The sequence below is a fragment of the Lacerta agilis genome, chromosome 5 (assembly GCF_009819535.1).
Source record: "Lacerta agilis isolate rLacAgi1 chromosome 5, rLacAgi1.pri, whole genome shotgun sequence".
NCBI classification, from domain to species: Eukaryota; Metazoa; Chordata; class Lepidosauria; order Squamata; family Lacertidae; genus Lacerta; species Lacerta agilis.
In genome coordinates, this window is record NC_046316.1 from 36925528 (window position 1) to 36943409 (window position 17882).

General features: G+C 39.0%; 1 protein-coding gene across 3 annotated transcripts in view; it reads right to left on the reverse strand.

Moving 5' to 3' along the window:
* The window catches only part of PPP2R2D (protein phosphatase 2 regulatory subunit Bdelta), a 34663-nt gene that overhangs the window by 5229 nt on the left and 11552 nt on the right, over positions 1-17882 (reverse strand). For 2 of the 3 annotated variants that reach the window (XM_033149371.1, XM_033149373.1), the window contains exons 3-8: positions 12558-12641; positions 11059-11156; positions 7338-7503; positions 4349-4461; positions 2903-3080; positions 1138-1302 (exon numbers count right to left, since the gene is read on the reverse strand). In XM_033149371.1, coding sequence (XP_033005262.1) covers positions 1138-1302; positions 2903-3080; positions 4349-4461; positions 7338-7503; positions 11059-11156; positions 12558-12641 — 804 coding nt within the window. The remainder of the gene's footprint in view (positions 1-1137; positions 1303-2902; positions 3081-4348; positions 4462-7337; positions 7504-11058; positions 11157-12557; positions 12642-17882) is intronic. The other variant, XM_033149372.1, reaches the window with a different exon arrangement.

Sequence of the window (17882 nt, forward strand, 5' to 3'; positions counted from 1 at the left end):
AACTCGGCCCTCCAGATGTTTTGGGACTACAACTCCCATCATCCCTGACCACTGGTCCTGTTAGCTAGGGATGATGGGAGTTGTAGTCCCAAAACATCTGGAGGGCCGAGTTTGCCTATGCCTGTTTTAGGGTGTTACCAATGACAGAAAACTTCTATGATCAGAATAATTACAAACACATAAAAACATTACTGTATTATCTTTGTTTGTACTACTTTTTCTAAACATTTATCACAAACCAAATGAATGAATTTTTTAAAAACTGTGAAACCACAAAATGACTCCATAGTAAGAGTTTATTAAAAAATTATCTGTGGAAAATACTACGGAGCAGTATTTTATTTATGGCAAACTACACTGAACCACAAGCAGAGAGCATGATTACAACTATAAGGTTTGATTTACATTTTAATTATGAATGTAGTCATTGCAGACATTAACAAAAAAGTTAAATAATTGGAAGAAAGTAGCTTTAAAATGATTTCAAAATGCTAGCACATATCAAATTTTAAGGACGGGTTCTGGACAATGTCACAAAACATTCATTGCACAGAAAGCAATTTTGCAAGGTTGGGAAACAGCTTATCTAAGAAACTAAGTGCACGGCAGAGATGTGGATTGAACAAAAAAAACCCCACATAACTCTTTTTTGGAATCCATTTTTCTGTTCTTTTGGAGCACCCATTTTGCATAAGGTAAACTCTGTATCTAACAGGCAAATTATCCTCTCCTCCCCCCACTCAAAAACTACATACCCTTTCTGTACCATCACCCCCCCCCCAAATGCTGCATACATGCTATGTGTGCATCTGACAATTGTTAAAAGAGATACCTTTGAGAAGTACAAAGACTAGATAGAAGACAGGTTTTCCAGGTGTCAAATAAATTGTTTCCATCAATTTATGTTTTATACATGGGCGAATATAGCCACATTATCAGTGTCTCATACTACATACCTACTCAAAGAAGATCTAGAAAACAATTTTGATTTTCTGTTCTACAAAATACATATCCTTTGTCTTAAGATAAGACACTGGGATGTTCTCTACCAATAAACAGAACTTAATATTAGTTTACAGAAAACATACCTATGTTTTTTTTCTGACAAGTGGTAAAGAAAACTGAGAAAATACTTACATTTTGAATGTCTATCACAAAGAGCTGATGAACGCATATCACAGAGCCGTATTGTTCCTTTGCTACTGCTGTAGACAAACACATTACAATGATGAGGATGGAATTCTGCTGCAGTTATCACCTCTGTAAGTTCCTCCATGTTAGCAGGCTTTATATCTACAATGTCTGAAAGTTTGTTTGTAAAGGTTCATATAGATTTGTTTTCCTCAAAATATAACTTTTGAAGTATGCAATACAGGGAGATAAACAATCTAAAAACTGTACCCAAATTCTATATTATTTTGAATTGACATTTCTAGCATTCAGTTTATCATCTAAAATACCATTAAGGACCCAAGTAATTGAAGGATCACCATTCTCTACAACCTGCAGTTTACAACAGGGGTGGAGGGGAGAAGTACCCAAGAGTACCTCAGAGAACCACCACCGACAGTCGGGGCATGTGAACATGAGAGACAGCTTTCTCATTGCAGCACCTTATATTTGGGACTCTTGGCGGAAGGGGGGTTATCAAGTACCCCCCCTTCCCTGACCATGTTCAGACTGAATTTAATTTGTCCAGGCCCTTGGGAGGGGATAGAAACACATTAATGCACTGTACATTTCAAAGCTATCATTTGGCTATGGTCTTACCAGACACTATGTTGGTAGCTGCTCTGGGCCCCCTTTAATAAAGTGCTTTCAAACTTCCCTCTGGCTTTGCAATACAGTGGTACCTTGGGTTAAGAACTTAATTCATTCCAGAGGTCCGTTCTTAACCTGAAATGGTTCTTAATCTGAGGCACACTTTCACTAAAGGGGCCTCCTGCTGCCGCGTGATTTCCGTTCTTATCCTGGGGCAAAGTTCTTAACCTGGAGCAACCACTTCCTGGTTAGCGGAGTTTGTAACCTGAAGCATCTGTAACCCGAGGTACCAATGTAAAAGCCTGCAAAAACATACTGGGCATGAAGCCTGCTTTATATCACAGCAGTGGAAGCAACTAGCCCCCTTGGCAAGTCAGCAGGCGCTTTAGGCAGAAGTGCTCTGGGCAGTTCAGTGTGGAAAGAGATGAAGGCAAGCGTATGAACCCAGTCATCCAAATGCTCAGTAACACACCAACTGCGAGCCAATATAGTTGCCAAACACAACTCTAGCATATGAGAGTTAAATATTATTTTAAAAATGCAAAACCCAGAGAAGAATTGTTTACTGGGAGTCATAGGAGTTCAAGGCAGAAAGAAGTTACAAGCCACTGCTACCACTCATTATTTTGAGTTATCACAAGACAGCTGCGAAGAATGCTCCCCCTCCCCCACATTTCATAAAATCATAGAACTGGAAGGGTCCCAAGGGTCATCTATTCCAACCCCCTGCAATACAGGAATCTCAGCTAAAGCATCCATGACAGATGGCCATCCAACCTCTGTTTAAATACCTCCAAGCAAGGAGAGTACACCATTTTTACCAGCTTTACTCGCCTTGCAGTTTTTTGCTCTTCCAAACTCAAAACTCCTGAAATTCTAGAGGTGTGGAGAACGTGTAGGCTCCCCAAACTTTATTTAACTTCAGTGCCCATTACCCTCACCCAGCATGGCTAATGATGATGGCAACTATAGTCCAGCAGCACCTGGGAGGGCCAGAGATTCCCTATCCTTGTCTTAAAAGACTAAACAAAATAAAACAGATGTTTTATCATATTCAGAACAATTGATTGAGACCAGTAATACTTATTGTAAGAAGCTACTAAGCAGCAAGTATTTCTATGTATCTAATATAAAAGGATACTAAAACTTCTGTCTGTGATTTCTAAATGCCACAGGTTGATTCTTAGGTCATCTGCAGAAAGGTACGTTTCATGATCACTATTTACTGAAATAGAGTTTATGTGATATGTGTGTGCATTTGCAAATATCCTTCGGGGACTTGCTTCTACCATTAGGTCCATGGGTTTCAATATTGGCACCTAAAAATAGAGAAAGGGAGAGAAGTTCACTACTACATAAAACATTTATTTAAAGGGCCAATCACTACAATATCTTAAAGTTACAAAATCTTTAAAGTTACAAAAGTTGCTGGAATGATCTGGCATTGGATTGCATTCAAGATAGTACTAAGTAGCCCTTTGCTCAAGCAGAACTACTTCTGAATATACCCTAAATCAGTGATTCCCAATTAGCTAAGTACTGTGGATCCCGTTTTTCAAAAGCCAAGCCATAGACCCCCTACTTTTGAAGATTTTGATATTTCTAATAGTGTACTATTTCAGATCTCAGTCAACTCAACACTTTTTAAGTAAAAAGAAGATGACAAACTTCTCTAGTCAGGGATGACAAATCCATTCTAAAAATTAGAATTCAAGTGTCAACATACAAGGCATAAACACACTAGCATGCAAAGTAAAACTGCATGACTCAGACCCATAGAACCACATGTGTATCAAGTCCTTTCATATTCCTCTGACATCTTGCTTTCTAACTTTTGGCATGCTATTTTGTACATCACTGTTTCAAAAGTAGCTTGATTTTTTAAAAATAGTGACTGTCTATTTTTAAAATGGCGACTGTCAAACTGTTCTGTGCCTGTGAAAAGATTAAGCTGAAAAGCCTCTCTGGATAGCAGCCTGTCTTCAGGGTTCAAAAACAATCTCAGTCGTATAACATTGTGCAAGTCTCCAAAAGTGCAAATTTAACCGATAGGTAGAATCACCTGTTCCTGTTTTCAAATAGCTTAACCATGTTCCAGAACATCCAATAAAGAACAGTATTAAATACACAGATAAACTTGTCTTTGAAATGACTAGGTTAACTGTAGACGTTTCAAGGGAGTTAAACGTCTTGAATTAAAGGAACGGAGGAAGCTTCATTTTACCAAGTCAGACTATGGCTACATCTAGGTCAGTATTCTCTATACTGACTGGCAGTGGCTTTAAAGATAACAGACAGAGCTTATCCAGGTGTACCTGGAGATGACAGGGACTGCAGCTGCAACCTTTTTCATGCAAAATTATGTGTTTAGGTAAGATTTTATAGTTAAGATTCTCTTTATACAGAGAAAATGGTGCACTGAGTTACAGCGATTTTCCAACCTGATAGGTTTTTGAAGTAGATGTTTAGAAGCTTTCAAAAATACCAAGTATCTAATCAAGTTTCTACTTTGCATGATACAACTGTGGTACAACAGTTAGTAACATTGCTTAGATTTTGTTAATTCTAAATTAAGGTAACAAAATACCCGTAGTGCTGTGATTCTAAATGGATCCCGAAGTCTTCCATCTTCATCTTTCAAGTTATAACCTTCAGCTCTTTTATCTCGTTCACTGATTTTCCATAATTTAATAGTTTTATCTGAAAAAAGGAGAAAATATTCAAATGGTTGAAATCAAACAACACTGAAAGCTACTTTGTCATTAATTTTTGCTTACAAATAACCCAGTGTGAGATACAAGCCGGACTAAGAATTTGGACATGGAGAAGACTGAACGAACGGTATGTTTATAAACTGAAATCTGTGCCCAGACAAACCAATTCTAAATGCATAATCTTTGCAAGTGGAGCATATTATGCAAGGGTTGTATAGAAATAATGTGCCACACACACATCCCAGAGATACTCAGGTACATGGTTTCTGTCACATGTAGAGGACTTGGGGGAGCAGACGAGCTGGATTTCACTGTGGGCAGCATAGCTGTCAACTCCCCCCCCCCCCAAGGGAAATTCCCTTATTCCGAATAGGATTCCTCGCAAAAAAAAGGGAAAAGTTGACAGCTATGGTGGGTTTTGAAGAAGGGAGGATGCAGTGCAAGCAGCCTCTTCTCCAAAGCTTGTGGGAAGGGCTAGGTCTTGTTTCATTTCCAGTGTGATACTGTGTTTGCTAAGGCATTGTTGAGAAAAAGGGACCTGAACTCTCCCTACCCTTGCACTTTACAGAGAATGTTTGGGAGGCACTTACAACTGATGAGTTTGCAAAGTGAGTTTTGAAGCCCAGACCATAATCAATTTTATTTTGGGTAATATTATGAAGGAGTAAAGAGCTACAAAGCATTGCTTCCACTCTTATTCAGCCCCTTCCCTTCCCTGAAATTTTCGAAGTACTGACATTACAAAGCATATCTTTGTAACCATACGGGCTAGAGTGGGGCTTTATTTTTCATGAATTCTGTTTCTGATACACAAGCTGCACTTTTTATGCATTCCTGCAGAATGATGGCATGTACACAACCCTGTGTTGCATTGGTTTTTCTAGTGGTGGTAAAATTAATATAATTTAGGCAACCATTATATATTGCAATTTGTTAACAACACACAATGTGAAGTGTCACCGTTTTCTATTACAAAGCTGCAACTTTTACGAAGAACTTATGCATAGTTTTTGTATAACCAAGCACACAAATGCATTAGGCCACTAGCATTTATATAATTACATCAGGAGTGCCTCTAAGAGCCTGAACAATAAGCATTTGTTTCAGCTGTGCCTGCCACAACAGTCTGCACAATTGAAGAATTTACCATTTCAGTAAGCAACTAAGAGCCTTCTTTCAAATATAAGTAGAAAGTCTTACACAGCAAGTTTTTTAAAATATAAAAAGCACTATCATAATGATAAACAGCCTAGAGTACACTCTGATAAAATGGATATATTTGCCTGATAAATGCTGTAGATTATTTGAAGGGAAATAGATATTTTTATACTGAGAAAACATTTCTTCAGATATTTTCATTATGCAAGGTACAGTAGTACCTCGGGTTACATACGCTTCAGGTTACATACTCCGCTAACCCAGATATTGCTTCATGATAAGAACAGAAATTGTGCTCTTGCGGTGCAGCGGCAGTGGGAAGTCCCATTAGCTAAAGTGGTGCTTCAGGTTAAGAACAGTTTCAGGTTAACAACGGACCTCCAGAACGAATCAAGTACGTAACCAGAGGTACCACTGTATTTATTATAACATGTGGTCATGTTATTACAAAAGTAGTGTTTGGATTTTCTAAAAATAGTATTTTAAAAATACCCCAGTTAATTTACCTAAGAAAACTAGTGCAAAAATAAAATAAAATAAACTAGCACAACTTAAATTAACTAGGCTGTAAATCTCATACACTGTGTCAAATAGGTTTCTGGAGATATTTTAAATTGAACAGAAAAACATGATTCAGAGATCCTCAACAATACTGTGGAGGCCAGAAACACAGCACACTTGCAGGGTCCCTTCCACTATAATGCTGTCCTCTTGGGGTGAAAAGTATCAGTTCAGCAAAGTACATTATTAAGCCATGAATTATTAATACTAGCTTGTTAAGAAGCAGAGTGGAGTCTTCAAGGATTTATCTTTTACTAAATTATTAAATATTAAGGTTTTCGGCATCTTAAATCACTTAATCTAAGGGTATATTCTTGTTTGCCCACTCAAGCAAGTGATACATCTTAAGGTATCAGAAATCTTATGATGTAAAGAGTTTGCAGAAAGCTATCAAAATAATTTGGGCATTTGTGAAAATCTGACACAGGACAAGTAAACACTTTACAAATCATTTCTCTCTAGTGTGTGGGAGAGAACAGTTGGGAACACTGCCAGTGAGAAAGCGTATTGGTTTCCTTTACAAGGAGGAATCCTTTATCGTTCAAAATCAGTTATGAAGTCCACATCATAAAGAACAACTGAACTAGCTTAGTGAACTATGGCTTACAAAGCAAGAGAACCCATGGTTCACCAGTTTAAATGTCATGGCAAATTGACACTTTGTTATTAGCTTATGGGCAAGTGCGGGGATTTGGGACTGCAGAAACAAACACCAGATGGCAGGGTTGATTACGACAACAGCAACAACTATTATTATTACTGACTTGCTTTTGTAGCACCAAGCAGTTATTTGGTGTTGCAAATGAGCAATTTGATTATACAGTGGTACCTTGGTAGTCAAACGGCTTGGTTGCCGAACAAATCGGCTCCTGAATGCCACAAACCCAGAAGTGAGTGTTCCGGTTTCCAAACGTTTTTCGGAAGCTGAATGTCCAACGTGTCTTCTGATTGAGTACAGGAAGCTCTTGGAGCCAATTGGCTGTTTTGGGAGTTGAATGGACTCCCAGAATGGATGAAATTCAATAACCAAAGTACCACTGTAGTTACATTAGAAATGATACTATATGTAAGTAGACATGAATGATCTAGAAGTAATCAGATACAACTAGAACATATGCAGAAAAATATGTTGTATAGACTTACCATTTGTAGATAATAAGAAGTGAGCAGCATTCTGTTGTGGTAACCACCTAATTTTATTAATTTTTTCCTCAATTTCTAGACTTTTCAAGTAGTCAAACTCAGGTTCATGACTCTGAAAGGTACTGTAAACATTATATTCTCCCCTTGAATGAGGACGGCTTTTGTTCTGCAAGGGAACACACATGTGTGAATAAGAATTTTTTATAGCATGCACAGACTAAGCAGAAGAATTAACAAAGATTCCAACAAGATCATTAGTTATTCAATAAACAAATATATTGAATTTATTAAAGCATCTACCTGCCCTCACACTTGCAAAGTAAAACAGGAAAAAGTTCTTGCGTGGTAAAGAGGCAACGGAAAGGGTGCAAAGAAGCTGTGTTCATGTGTGTGTGAACACAGAGAGAACCAAAGTTTGTGATGCAATATGTAACAGTCACAGAAGCAAACTGTTTTCAATATGCCTCTTTGATTAACGGTTTTGCAGAAAAAACTTGAGAGCCCCTGCCTGCATGTTAGAAAACAGCTTTCTTGAATCATAGCCACATCTATTGAAAGGTAGACCTTTACAACTTTATCCATCATACAAGTTGTAAAAGGATTTTTTTTATATAAAGGAGAAAAAATTCAGAAGAGCTGATCTAGTGAATGACAGGTTGGAATATACCACTGTTCGACTTCCGGCGGCGACGCCATCGCGGAGCGGTCGTGGGTTGCCTCGGCTGCGAGGCGACCCAGTCCGTCCCAGGGGTTGGAGCCCCGCTACCGCAAAGCGGGGCTCCGGTGGGGTGCGGGAAGAGCGTCCCGCACCCTGGGCTCCCCGGCTGTGCCCATTAGTGCTCCGAACCCTTCCCTCGCTCCCCCTGTAAAGGGGGAGTGGGGGTGAAGGGACAACGGAGCCGGGCTATAGGGGACATGCCCCAACCGGGATGTAAATGCGCCGGTCACCCCCGCGACGAGCGTCAAAGTTCTACCTGTGATTTTTGGAATTAAAGAAACCCGGTGGTCGTGAGTATTCGATTGGATTAGATTTTATGCTTTTCGGACGATCCGGGGGGAAGTGGAAAGGAAGCCTGCCTCCCTCCCTTCGGGAGAAAGAAATTAACCAGCTTAAGTGACTGCTGCTACAAAATTGGTTACAAAGTATTCGAACTTTGATAAATGAGGCTGTTAAAATCTCCCTTTGGGGAGTAAGTTTGCGGAAAATATCTCCGTTTAAAGTTTTGGTCTTTGCGCTCTGGCTTCAGGAAAAATGGCGATGAAAAGTCTGAATCGACGTGGAAAATAACTGCTATAAAAGGAAGAACATAGAGACAGGAACTGAAATTTGATATCCATCCCCTCTCTCAATATGCTGGACTTTGTGTTTGAACTTGTTTTGAACTCTGGACTAACGGATGAACAAAGGCTTATTGTTTTGAAGCTGGAACTGCTTAATCGGAAAGTGAAAGTCTTGAGTGGGAGTATGAAAATTTTTTTACTTCCCACAGAGGAGGCTTTTCAAATCTTTGATACGATGGAAGGAAACCTTGGCAAAGAGCTGAAAGGGATGTTTGAAGGATGGAGAGAAATGACAGGGCGACTCCGGGAAAAGGATCCGTTCTTTGGGGGTGGCAGCCCCGGGACGGTAAGATTTGCTATATCCAGACCCCGAGGTGTGAGCTCGGGGGTAAGGGACAAAGAATTAAGATATTTACAAAAGGAAGAAGAATGGTACAAAGAAGAGGAGCAGCCGAAAGAAGATGAGATGGATACCCTGAAGCTCGATGCAAGGTCTGTTGCGAACTGTGCCTGGATCTGTGGGCATATGGGAAAAGAGGACAATTGGAAGATGGGTTCCGGTGATAGACGGAGAAGGATAATGGACAGAGGGGAAGTAGGGTGAAGTATTAAGTTTAAAATTTAAATGGTCTGTTATGATATTCTGAAATCGGAGGGTGAAGATTGTTAGTTTTATTTGGTTCTTTTTATATAAGAAAGGAGATATTTGAAATTTTATAGTATTAGCAGCAGGATAAAGGACAGAAGAAGTTAGTATAGATTTGATAAGAATAATTTGTTATGATTATGGTGTATTATTAGTCAATATAGACTAAGATGATTAAGATGATTGTTTTCTTTTTAACTGAGTTTAATCTTTAGAGGGAAGTTGTTAAAAAAGTAGATTATGGATATGAAACCGAAGGTGAAAAGGCAGGGGAAGTCAACCGTCAAGATTCGGAAATAGAATTTTTTTTTTTAATGCATATAAACAAGAAGAAGAATCCTGGCAATATTTGTATTTGTTCTATAATTGTATTTGTTTATAATTGTATAATTGTAGGTGTGGGTGTGGGTGTATGTTTTGTTATAAAAATGCCAATAAATTCTTTATAAAGAAAAAAGGAAAATACCACTGTTCATTTAATTCAAGAAGTGTAATAAATGGCAGTGTTCATTTTATGATCTAGGAGAGGAAGCGGCTTTGAGATAAAGCACATGCTATGCATGTAGCAAATCCCCAGATACAATAAGGGCTGGGAGAGACCACTGCCTGGGACATTAGAGAGCTGTTGCCAGTGATATGGGGCATAAAGTTTTCCAATATTTTATTTTTCAGTGGAAAAAAATCTGCTTCCTAAGTTTCATAAGTAACAACAAATGGGAGCCAACAGCAATCCAATATTAGGCGAGCTGGACAGTTTTTAGTTTTATTTACCAAATACAAGTAAAATGGACCTGAGCCTAGTGCCATTACACATATCTGGAAGCCCCATTTTAAAATAATAAAAGTATCATTCCTTTGTTGTTGTTTTTAAAAAGCAAATGTATGGAATCAATTCACTTGTTCTTGCAGCTACTAATTGTGAAAACGAGGCTCTTCTTGATTAGCTTTGCATGTGTGTCTTCTACAAAGTTTTAAATCAAAATTTATTCCTCATGTGTAGTAAGGTAAGCAGTATTGCAACTGGCTTTTCCCTTTTACAAAATCTGAAATAAAGCAAGGCTATTCTTGCCTTGCAGTGCTGCAAGACCTCATAATTTTGTGAACCTTAAACTCCTCTCAGTGCACAAAGTGGACTGCAGCCCTAGTTGGAATGAAGACTTACAGGTTCCTGAGATGGTGTGAATAAATCAGCCAGCTTTTTCTAGTACCTATGTATTTGCAGTTCCTAAAAGTATCAGCAAGTTTTCTCTATTTTTTTTGTTAAGTCCTCTCTCTAAGATTGCCAAAGGTAAATGTGCATTCCGTAACACAATGGTATGACTTAGTGCACTTTCCCCTTCAACTGACACAATACCTATGTAATAAACACATAAAATAAAAAACTAGTAGCCAACCCAAAAATCTTTCTCATCAGTGGCTAAGGATATATAAATATTACTTAACCTGTCTTAGTCATCCTATTGCATTCTTTATCAGAATGGTTGAACAAGCAATAAAGAACAGGTGTTCCGCAAGCCATTCTATTCCTACTTATGAATGTACATATATCTAATGTAGGTAGTATCATCTGAAAATGAGTAATCTGAAGAATGACTGTGACTTAATGAATTCTGGGGAAAAACATCAATGTACTTGAAAGAGTTGGCAGGTAAAGGATACAAGATCGAATTTTAAAAGAAAATAGCTTGATCATAGGTAAATTAAAATTGATGATGTGAAGTTGTGATACCATTCACTTTAAACAAAAACTGCAAGGGAGAAGAACTACTTTTTATTGTTTTGAATGGCACTAACCTCTGGTTCCCTTTGAAATATAACCACTCTGCCACCCTTGTCTCCTGTTGCAAGAAGATCTCCAGAGTAATTAAATTCAACTGTTGAGATAATGTCAGCTGTAAACAGAAAACAGAGACAAAAGTATTATAATGTGTAAAGTGAGCCAAGTACTTTAAAAACAGGGTATACAATTGAATGGAAAACAGGCCCACATGAATTCACAAGCTGATTTTCAACTGTACTATTAAAAGTGATAGGTTCTCTCTTCAAGCTTTCATCACCTTTTAAGTACTCCAAACATCATGAAGAACAATCTCAAATTTGTGCACTCAACACTGAGTGTGGAATTTTTAAAGATAACAAGATGCAGGGGAGGCTGGCTCATTTCGGTGAATGGGGCATTGCCCCACTCAAATCCAGTCTGCTGTCAGCCAATCCCCACCTGCCTGCCTTACCTACAACCATTTCAGGAAGTAGCACTGACTGTCAGGTTCCTCCTCCTTACGACTCTAAAATCATAGAATCACAGAATTGTAGAGCTGGAAGGGACCTCTAGTCCAACCCCCTGCAATGCAGGAATCTCAAGTAAAACATCCAGGACAGGTGGCCATCCAACCTCTGCTTAAAAGCCTCCAATGTAGCGGAGTCCACAACCTCCCAAGAGTCCATTCCACTGTCAAACAGATCTTACTGTCAGAAAGGTCTTCCTGATGTTACACTATAGTTCTGTTGATGCAGTCTAGAATAGCATTAGCTTTTTTCACTGCTTCATAACACTGTTTACTCATGTTAAGCTGGTGGTCTACTAGGATCCCTAGATCATTTTCACACATACTACCAGCAATCCAGGTTTCCCCCATCTTATATTTGTGCAGCTGGTTCTTCCTGCCTCCATGTAGAACCTTACACTTGTCCCTATTGAAATTCAATCTGTCAGTTTGGTCCCAGTTCTCCAATCTGTTAAAACAGTCTTGAATCCTAATTTCTGCAGCATTGGCTACCCCTCCCAGTTTGGTGTCACTTGCAAATCTGATTAGCATTCCTTCATCCAAGTTGTTTATTGGGTTCCACTGTAGAACTTAGCAGGGAGAAGGATGTGGACAAAACTAGGAGTCAGTTTTGCCTGTCAATGGCTGTGGCTCTGGCAGTCATTGTCTCCGACGCCATCTCCTGTTTGCCTCCCCCCCTACCAGTTACAATGGGCACCAGCTATGGATGTCAAGATGCCTTTTGAAATTCACAAGCAGCTTAGGTGGTCTTGGATGCTCAAAGTACAAAAAGGAGGCTGCCTATATGCAGTAGTGGTCGGTGGGGCAGTGCAGGCAGGGTTGATCACTCGTCTTCTGAATACCAGGCGCCACTGCTGGTTCCTGAGAGGCCGCTGAGCCTGCACAATGTCATTTCCCCTCCCTGCTCTGCTGCACCAACAGCTACTGCCTGCATTTAAAAGCATGCAACCTAGCTCTACTGTAACAATATGACAAATGACAATTTAGGATAAAATTGGGCACACATACCATCGGCTCCTGACAGAAACATCAACGGTCTGAGAGAACTGTTGGGGTAGCTCCTTTCCCACACTCCCTGGAGCTCTGTGTGACCTGAGGGAAGGGAGAAGCGAGGGAGCCCAGGCCAGGAAGCTTGTGCCATCAGCTCCCAGTTGGCCCGAGAAGACTTCACTACTGTACATTTGATATAATTTATTTGCTTTAGTACTTTAAAATGGTAAACTGCCTTGGATGCCTTTGCAGAGCAGTGGTATATAAATGCAAATAAATAAATAATCCTAGTAATGAATGTTGTCTAAAGGTCACGGGTACATAAGCCTAAACTCTACCTTAAGGACACATGGAAAGCCACTCAGTATTTTGTTTGACAAAATGTATATACGCTTGATTGTAATAATACCTCTAACACAACAGCATTTGAAAATGTGGCTTTCCATTTAAAAAAAGCCCTCAAGGTTATAGAAAGCTACAAATACTATGACCATGGCATTAATTTATCAGCTTGGAAGGGATAAAACATATTGGGTTGCCCTTCAATGGATGAAAGAGCTCCTTGAACATTATCTAATAACTAGACATAATCTGTTCCCCACCCTGCTTGGTTATTATATTCTATTGTGCAAGAAAGATTACTGCTACACTGGATGTACTTACTAGCATTAAGATTCTAAATTTTGAATTATTCAGTAAATAAATTTGAAAAACTACAATAACAGAGCTGATGAGAGAATGGAGATACTCCTTTTTCTTAAGGAAACATTGTAAGATATTGGCAGACTTGGGCAAATCTCAATAAAATGAGAATGAAGTTTGCAGTGCTTTCTATGCCCCCACCACCATTTCCTTTATCGCAAGGTAACACCCTGATGTCAGTACTCCTAGAGTTTACTTAATTCCTCTTCCCTCTAGTGAGCAGTATAAGCAGGGTAATGGTGATTTCTAAAGTTTCCAAGAGGAATATTTAAAGTACACACTATCATGCTAAACCTATAGGCCAGAATCCAAGTAGCTACACAGATGCACACTCAACATTAGGAAGAACTTTCTGATGGTAAGAGCTGTTCAACAGTGAAAAAACCTACCTTGGAAGGAAGTGGACATTCCTTCATTGGAGGTTTTAAAACAGAAGTTGGATGTCATGGATTATTTGGCTGTGATTCCTGCATTGCAGGGGGCTGGCCTAGATGATGTTTGCAGTCCCTTCCAACTGTACATTTCTATGACCTGCTTCAGTTTCAAAATTAACTACCGGTAATTATGTGCCACAGGATGTGCTTGTGTTTGGGCTGTTTCACACAACTCAACCTCACAACCTGAGCACACAGCACTACAGAGTTGTGTAGCTCTGTGGACCCTGGCCTCACTCTTTTATGTTTCTTAGGCTGCAATCTGAAGCAGTCTGTACTGAAGACACAGCAACATGCTTTGAAGAAAAACAGGTCTGGGGTGGTACAATTAGTATTTTAGGTTAATAAAATGAACCACACGGGAACAGATTTCCATAACCTTTGGGCAGTTAGTGAGATAATTTATCTGGCCTATATAAACGTAATGTATGGTGTTGGAGAGGAAACCATTTCTTGTTTCAAAGTTATGCATGGGTATTGAAAGCTCCATATTAACAATTTTAGATGCAATAAAGGGGAACAGGAAGTGTAAGCCAATGAGCATAAGCTTGTGCTGTCTGAAATGGTTTGTATCTTCTACCACACAAGTGATTTTTTTTTTACGCAAATGAAAATCCTAGAGAACTAGATTAGAATATTATTTGAATGACGTCCATACTAAAAAATGTCACCCATAGTTCTCTAGAAAGATGTCTTTATTACCTCTAGTAAGAGCTACCAATCTTTACAACCGTTTTTTGGCAGTGATTCAGTCTGCTGGCTCAAACTGAATTCCTAGTCACAGGTAGACTTCAGAAATTGTTAGTTATGGGGCCACACTTGTGGTCTTACCTCACAGGGTTGCTTGTGGATAAAATGGGCAGAGGCAAAAATTGAGCTCCTTGGAGAAAAGGTGGGCTATTAATGTCATAATATAATATTTTTCAGTGTTTATGAAGGTAGAATGTTTGTGTATGGGGGAAGACTAGATACCAAACAGACATTATAGAAGGGAGATAATTTCAACTGCAAATAATTTGGGGGTCAGAAAAGCAACCCCTTGATTCCCTATTCTTTTCATGTTTTATTTGATTTTTTAATATTAAATGCAAAGCGGTATAGAAATGATTTTTTAAAAAATAATCTCTTCTTTTTGGCTACCGCTGTCTTTTTTAAACAAATACATGGCCCAGAAGAATGGCTTTCACGTGGAGGCATATGGTTTCTGCAAGATGATAATCAACTAAATTTCATATTAATCAGGAGCAGAGTTAAGTCACTATAAATTGTTAATGCAATGTATTACAGCAACAAGTGAAATTTATTGGGGAACAAGACTCATTGGGAGGAACATGGATTAAATGAATGTTGACAGGAGGAATTTTGAAATCATCCTATCAGTTTAAACAAATTCTAGATTATGCTTAGCTACCCTTTTTACAATATACATTGAAATTAGAAATATACTTAAAACTTTTATGGATTTGTGGTTCAATAAGTGACCCAAGAAGGTGTAAAATATGAATTATGTTTGATAACAAAGGGAGTAGAATATGCAAGTCACTTTCTTCCCCTTCACTCACTTTTTTCCCCTTCATGCTAGGGGGTCCAGAACTGCAATTGTAAGTAACATGGTCAGAAAATGTAAAATATGGGTGGGACTAAGAGACGTGGGGTTAAGTCTCTCATCCATGCTGTAAATGGCCTCTTCGAAGGGATTTTTTAAGAGCAATAGATCAGACAATTCCAGGCTGAAGTGAAAAATGTAATTTGGCCTCAAGTGCCACTAGCTGGTTTCTCAAGCTAAGATGTGACAACCAGTTTTGAGGTTTTTGAACATCTGCATTCTAAGGCATTTGGCAAGCTTTGCCAATAATGAGCCCAGATCCACCTTGGAGCAAATTCCCAGCATCCCCAATGCACATCTTCTACAGACAAAGTGCAACAATGGTTGAACCTCACCCACGGAGATAAGGATGAAGCGAATATGCAATAAACTAGTGTTCCTCAAGGCTCTGAGCACCAAGCAAAGAAGATTAGATTGAACAGACTACTTGCCCTTCCAGCATAGTTCTACGAGAACTATGGTGAAAGGAAATTCAATAGTGATATAGAATGTTGTGCCAATAGTGTAACTTCTCAGCTTTGGTGCAAGCCAATGACACACGAGCTAGCCACACATCCACCAACTCAGGTTCAAGACCTGATATACTATTTTGCAATCTTCTTTTCCAGATGGTACTAGACGTACAACTTATTTTAGAGAAAACATTTATTAATTTCCCACAACTGCTATACCTTCCCATAAGATACTGAAAATAATGATCCAAGAAAGATTCTAACCACTAAGCATTCTGACAACAAATGCTTCTCCTCTACAGGGAAAACTTAGGTGCTTGAATGCAAATGCACCATTTAGAAGGATATTATATGTGAATTCTTCTGAGCAAGTTATAATCACTTCTATTCTTAGCCTCTAACTAGAGTGATATGGAAAGCTATGTTAGCATACAACTACAAATAGCAAATTAAGGCTCCTACATTAACAGTATCTATGCACAAACAAAAACTTAAGCATAAGACAAAAAAAGTTCCTTCAAAACAAAGTAATCCAGATCTTGTAATTTAAAAAATAAACTCAAAACACAGTCATGGAATTATAAGACAAGACCTCTTATTGTATTGCTTCATTCAAGCATCTGGGAAATATTTTTATACCCAGTATGCTTAAAGCCTTCTGTTTGCCCATGTATAGCTATAAATGGTTTGCTATCAGCTGAATGAAAAGGTTAAGTTGCACAGATGGACCTCTTGAAGCAACTGTTTTCCACTATAACCCCCCCCCCCCTTTCCCAACAGCGTGAATTCAGCAACCAAGACAAAATACACACTTATTTTGCCAGAGATTCTAAGAGAACACAGAAGAACTCAGTAAGTAATCTTGTCCTATTATTTGGGAGCAGTTTCATACTACCGTAATAATGTCACATGAGACATAACATCAGGGGTCCCCAAACTAAGGCCCGGGGGCCGGATGAGGCCCAATTGCCTTCTAAATGCGGCCTGCGGACGGTCTGGGAATCAGTGCGTTTTTACATGAGTAGAATGTGTCCTTTTATTTAAAATGCATCTCTGGGTTATTTGTGGGGCATAGGAATTCATTCATTTTGTCCCCAAAATATAGTCTGGCCCCCCACAAGATCTGAGGGACAGTGGACCGGCCCCCTGCTGAAAAAGCTTGCTGAACCCTGCATAACATTAATAAGGCCACCTGACTTTCTTATGTATAGAACTAAAAGTTGCCTTGTTCAGAAAACCCTTTGAAGCACATTTTTTATTGATGAACTAGATTATGTTCTTTCACAAGTACCAACAGGATTGTCTAGGCACAGTACACTGTATGCATATTGGGTCTCCCATCCCACCCACAAAAGATTTGCATTTGTTTTGTATCATATATGCAAATGTATGCCCTATTTTGCGGGTAGGACAGAGGGAACAAACGTGTCAGGGGCCACAAACAAGCAATAAGAAGTCTGACAATGTCATCAGATGAAGTTTTCCCATAACTGCATTTCCATACTAGAAAAGGCTTAACTTAAATCTTTAAACCAGAGTTAGAAAAAGCCTTTGCTACTGTATTTTGCTTTTGGAGGCAACACTATTGGCCAATCACTGCTACACTAAAATCCCTGGATGTCCCAAATATATGCTGTGGGCAATAACATGCAACCAGGAAGACATTCTTTTCCACATATTTTAACAATTATTTGAATTATCAACATTATGTTAGCTATTATAAACACCACAAAATGTATCATTTATCATATATTTTACAAACGTAGGTGCCATAGTTTATGGAATTCTGTTGCAGGACTAAGTCTAGAAGCTATTTTGGAAAATTGCTTCCACAAACTTATGTTAATCTGTGCATGATGACCACCCACTTTCTTCTTATTCCAAACCATGTCCTCTATGTCATCAAAGTGTAAAGGGTAAAGTTAAAGGGACCCCTGACCATTAGGTCCAGTCATGGACAACTCTGGGGTTGCGGCGCTCATCTTGCTTTATTGTCCGAGGGAGCCGGTGTACAGCTTCTGGGTCATGTGGCCAGCATGACTAAGCTGCTTCTGGCGAACCAGAGCAGTGCACAGAAACACCATTTACCTTCCTGCCAGAGCGGTACCTATTTATCTACTTGCACTTTGACATGTTTTCAAACTGCTAG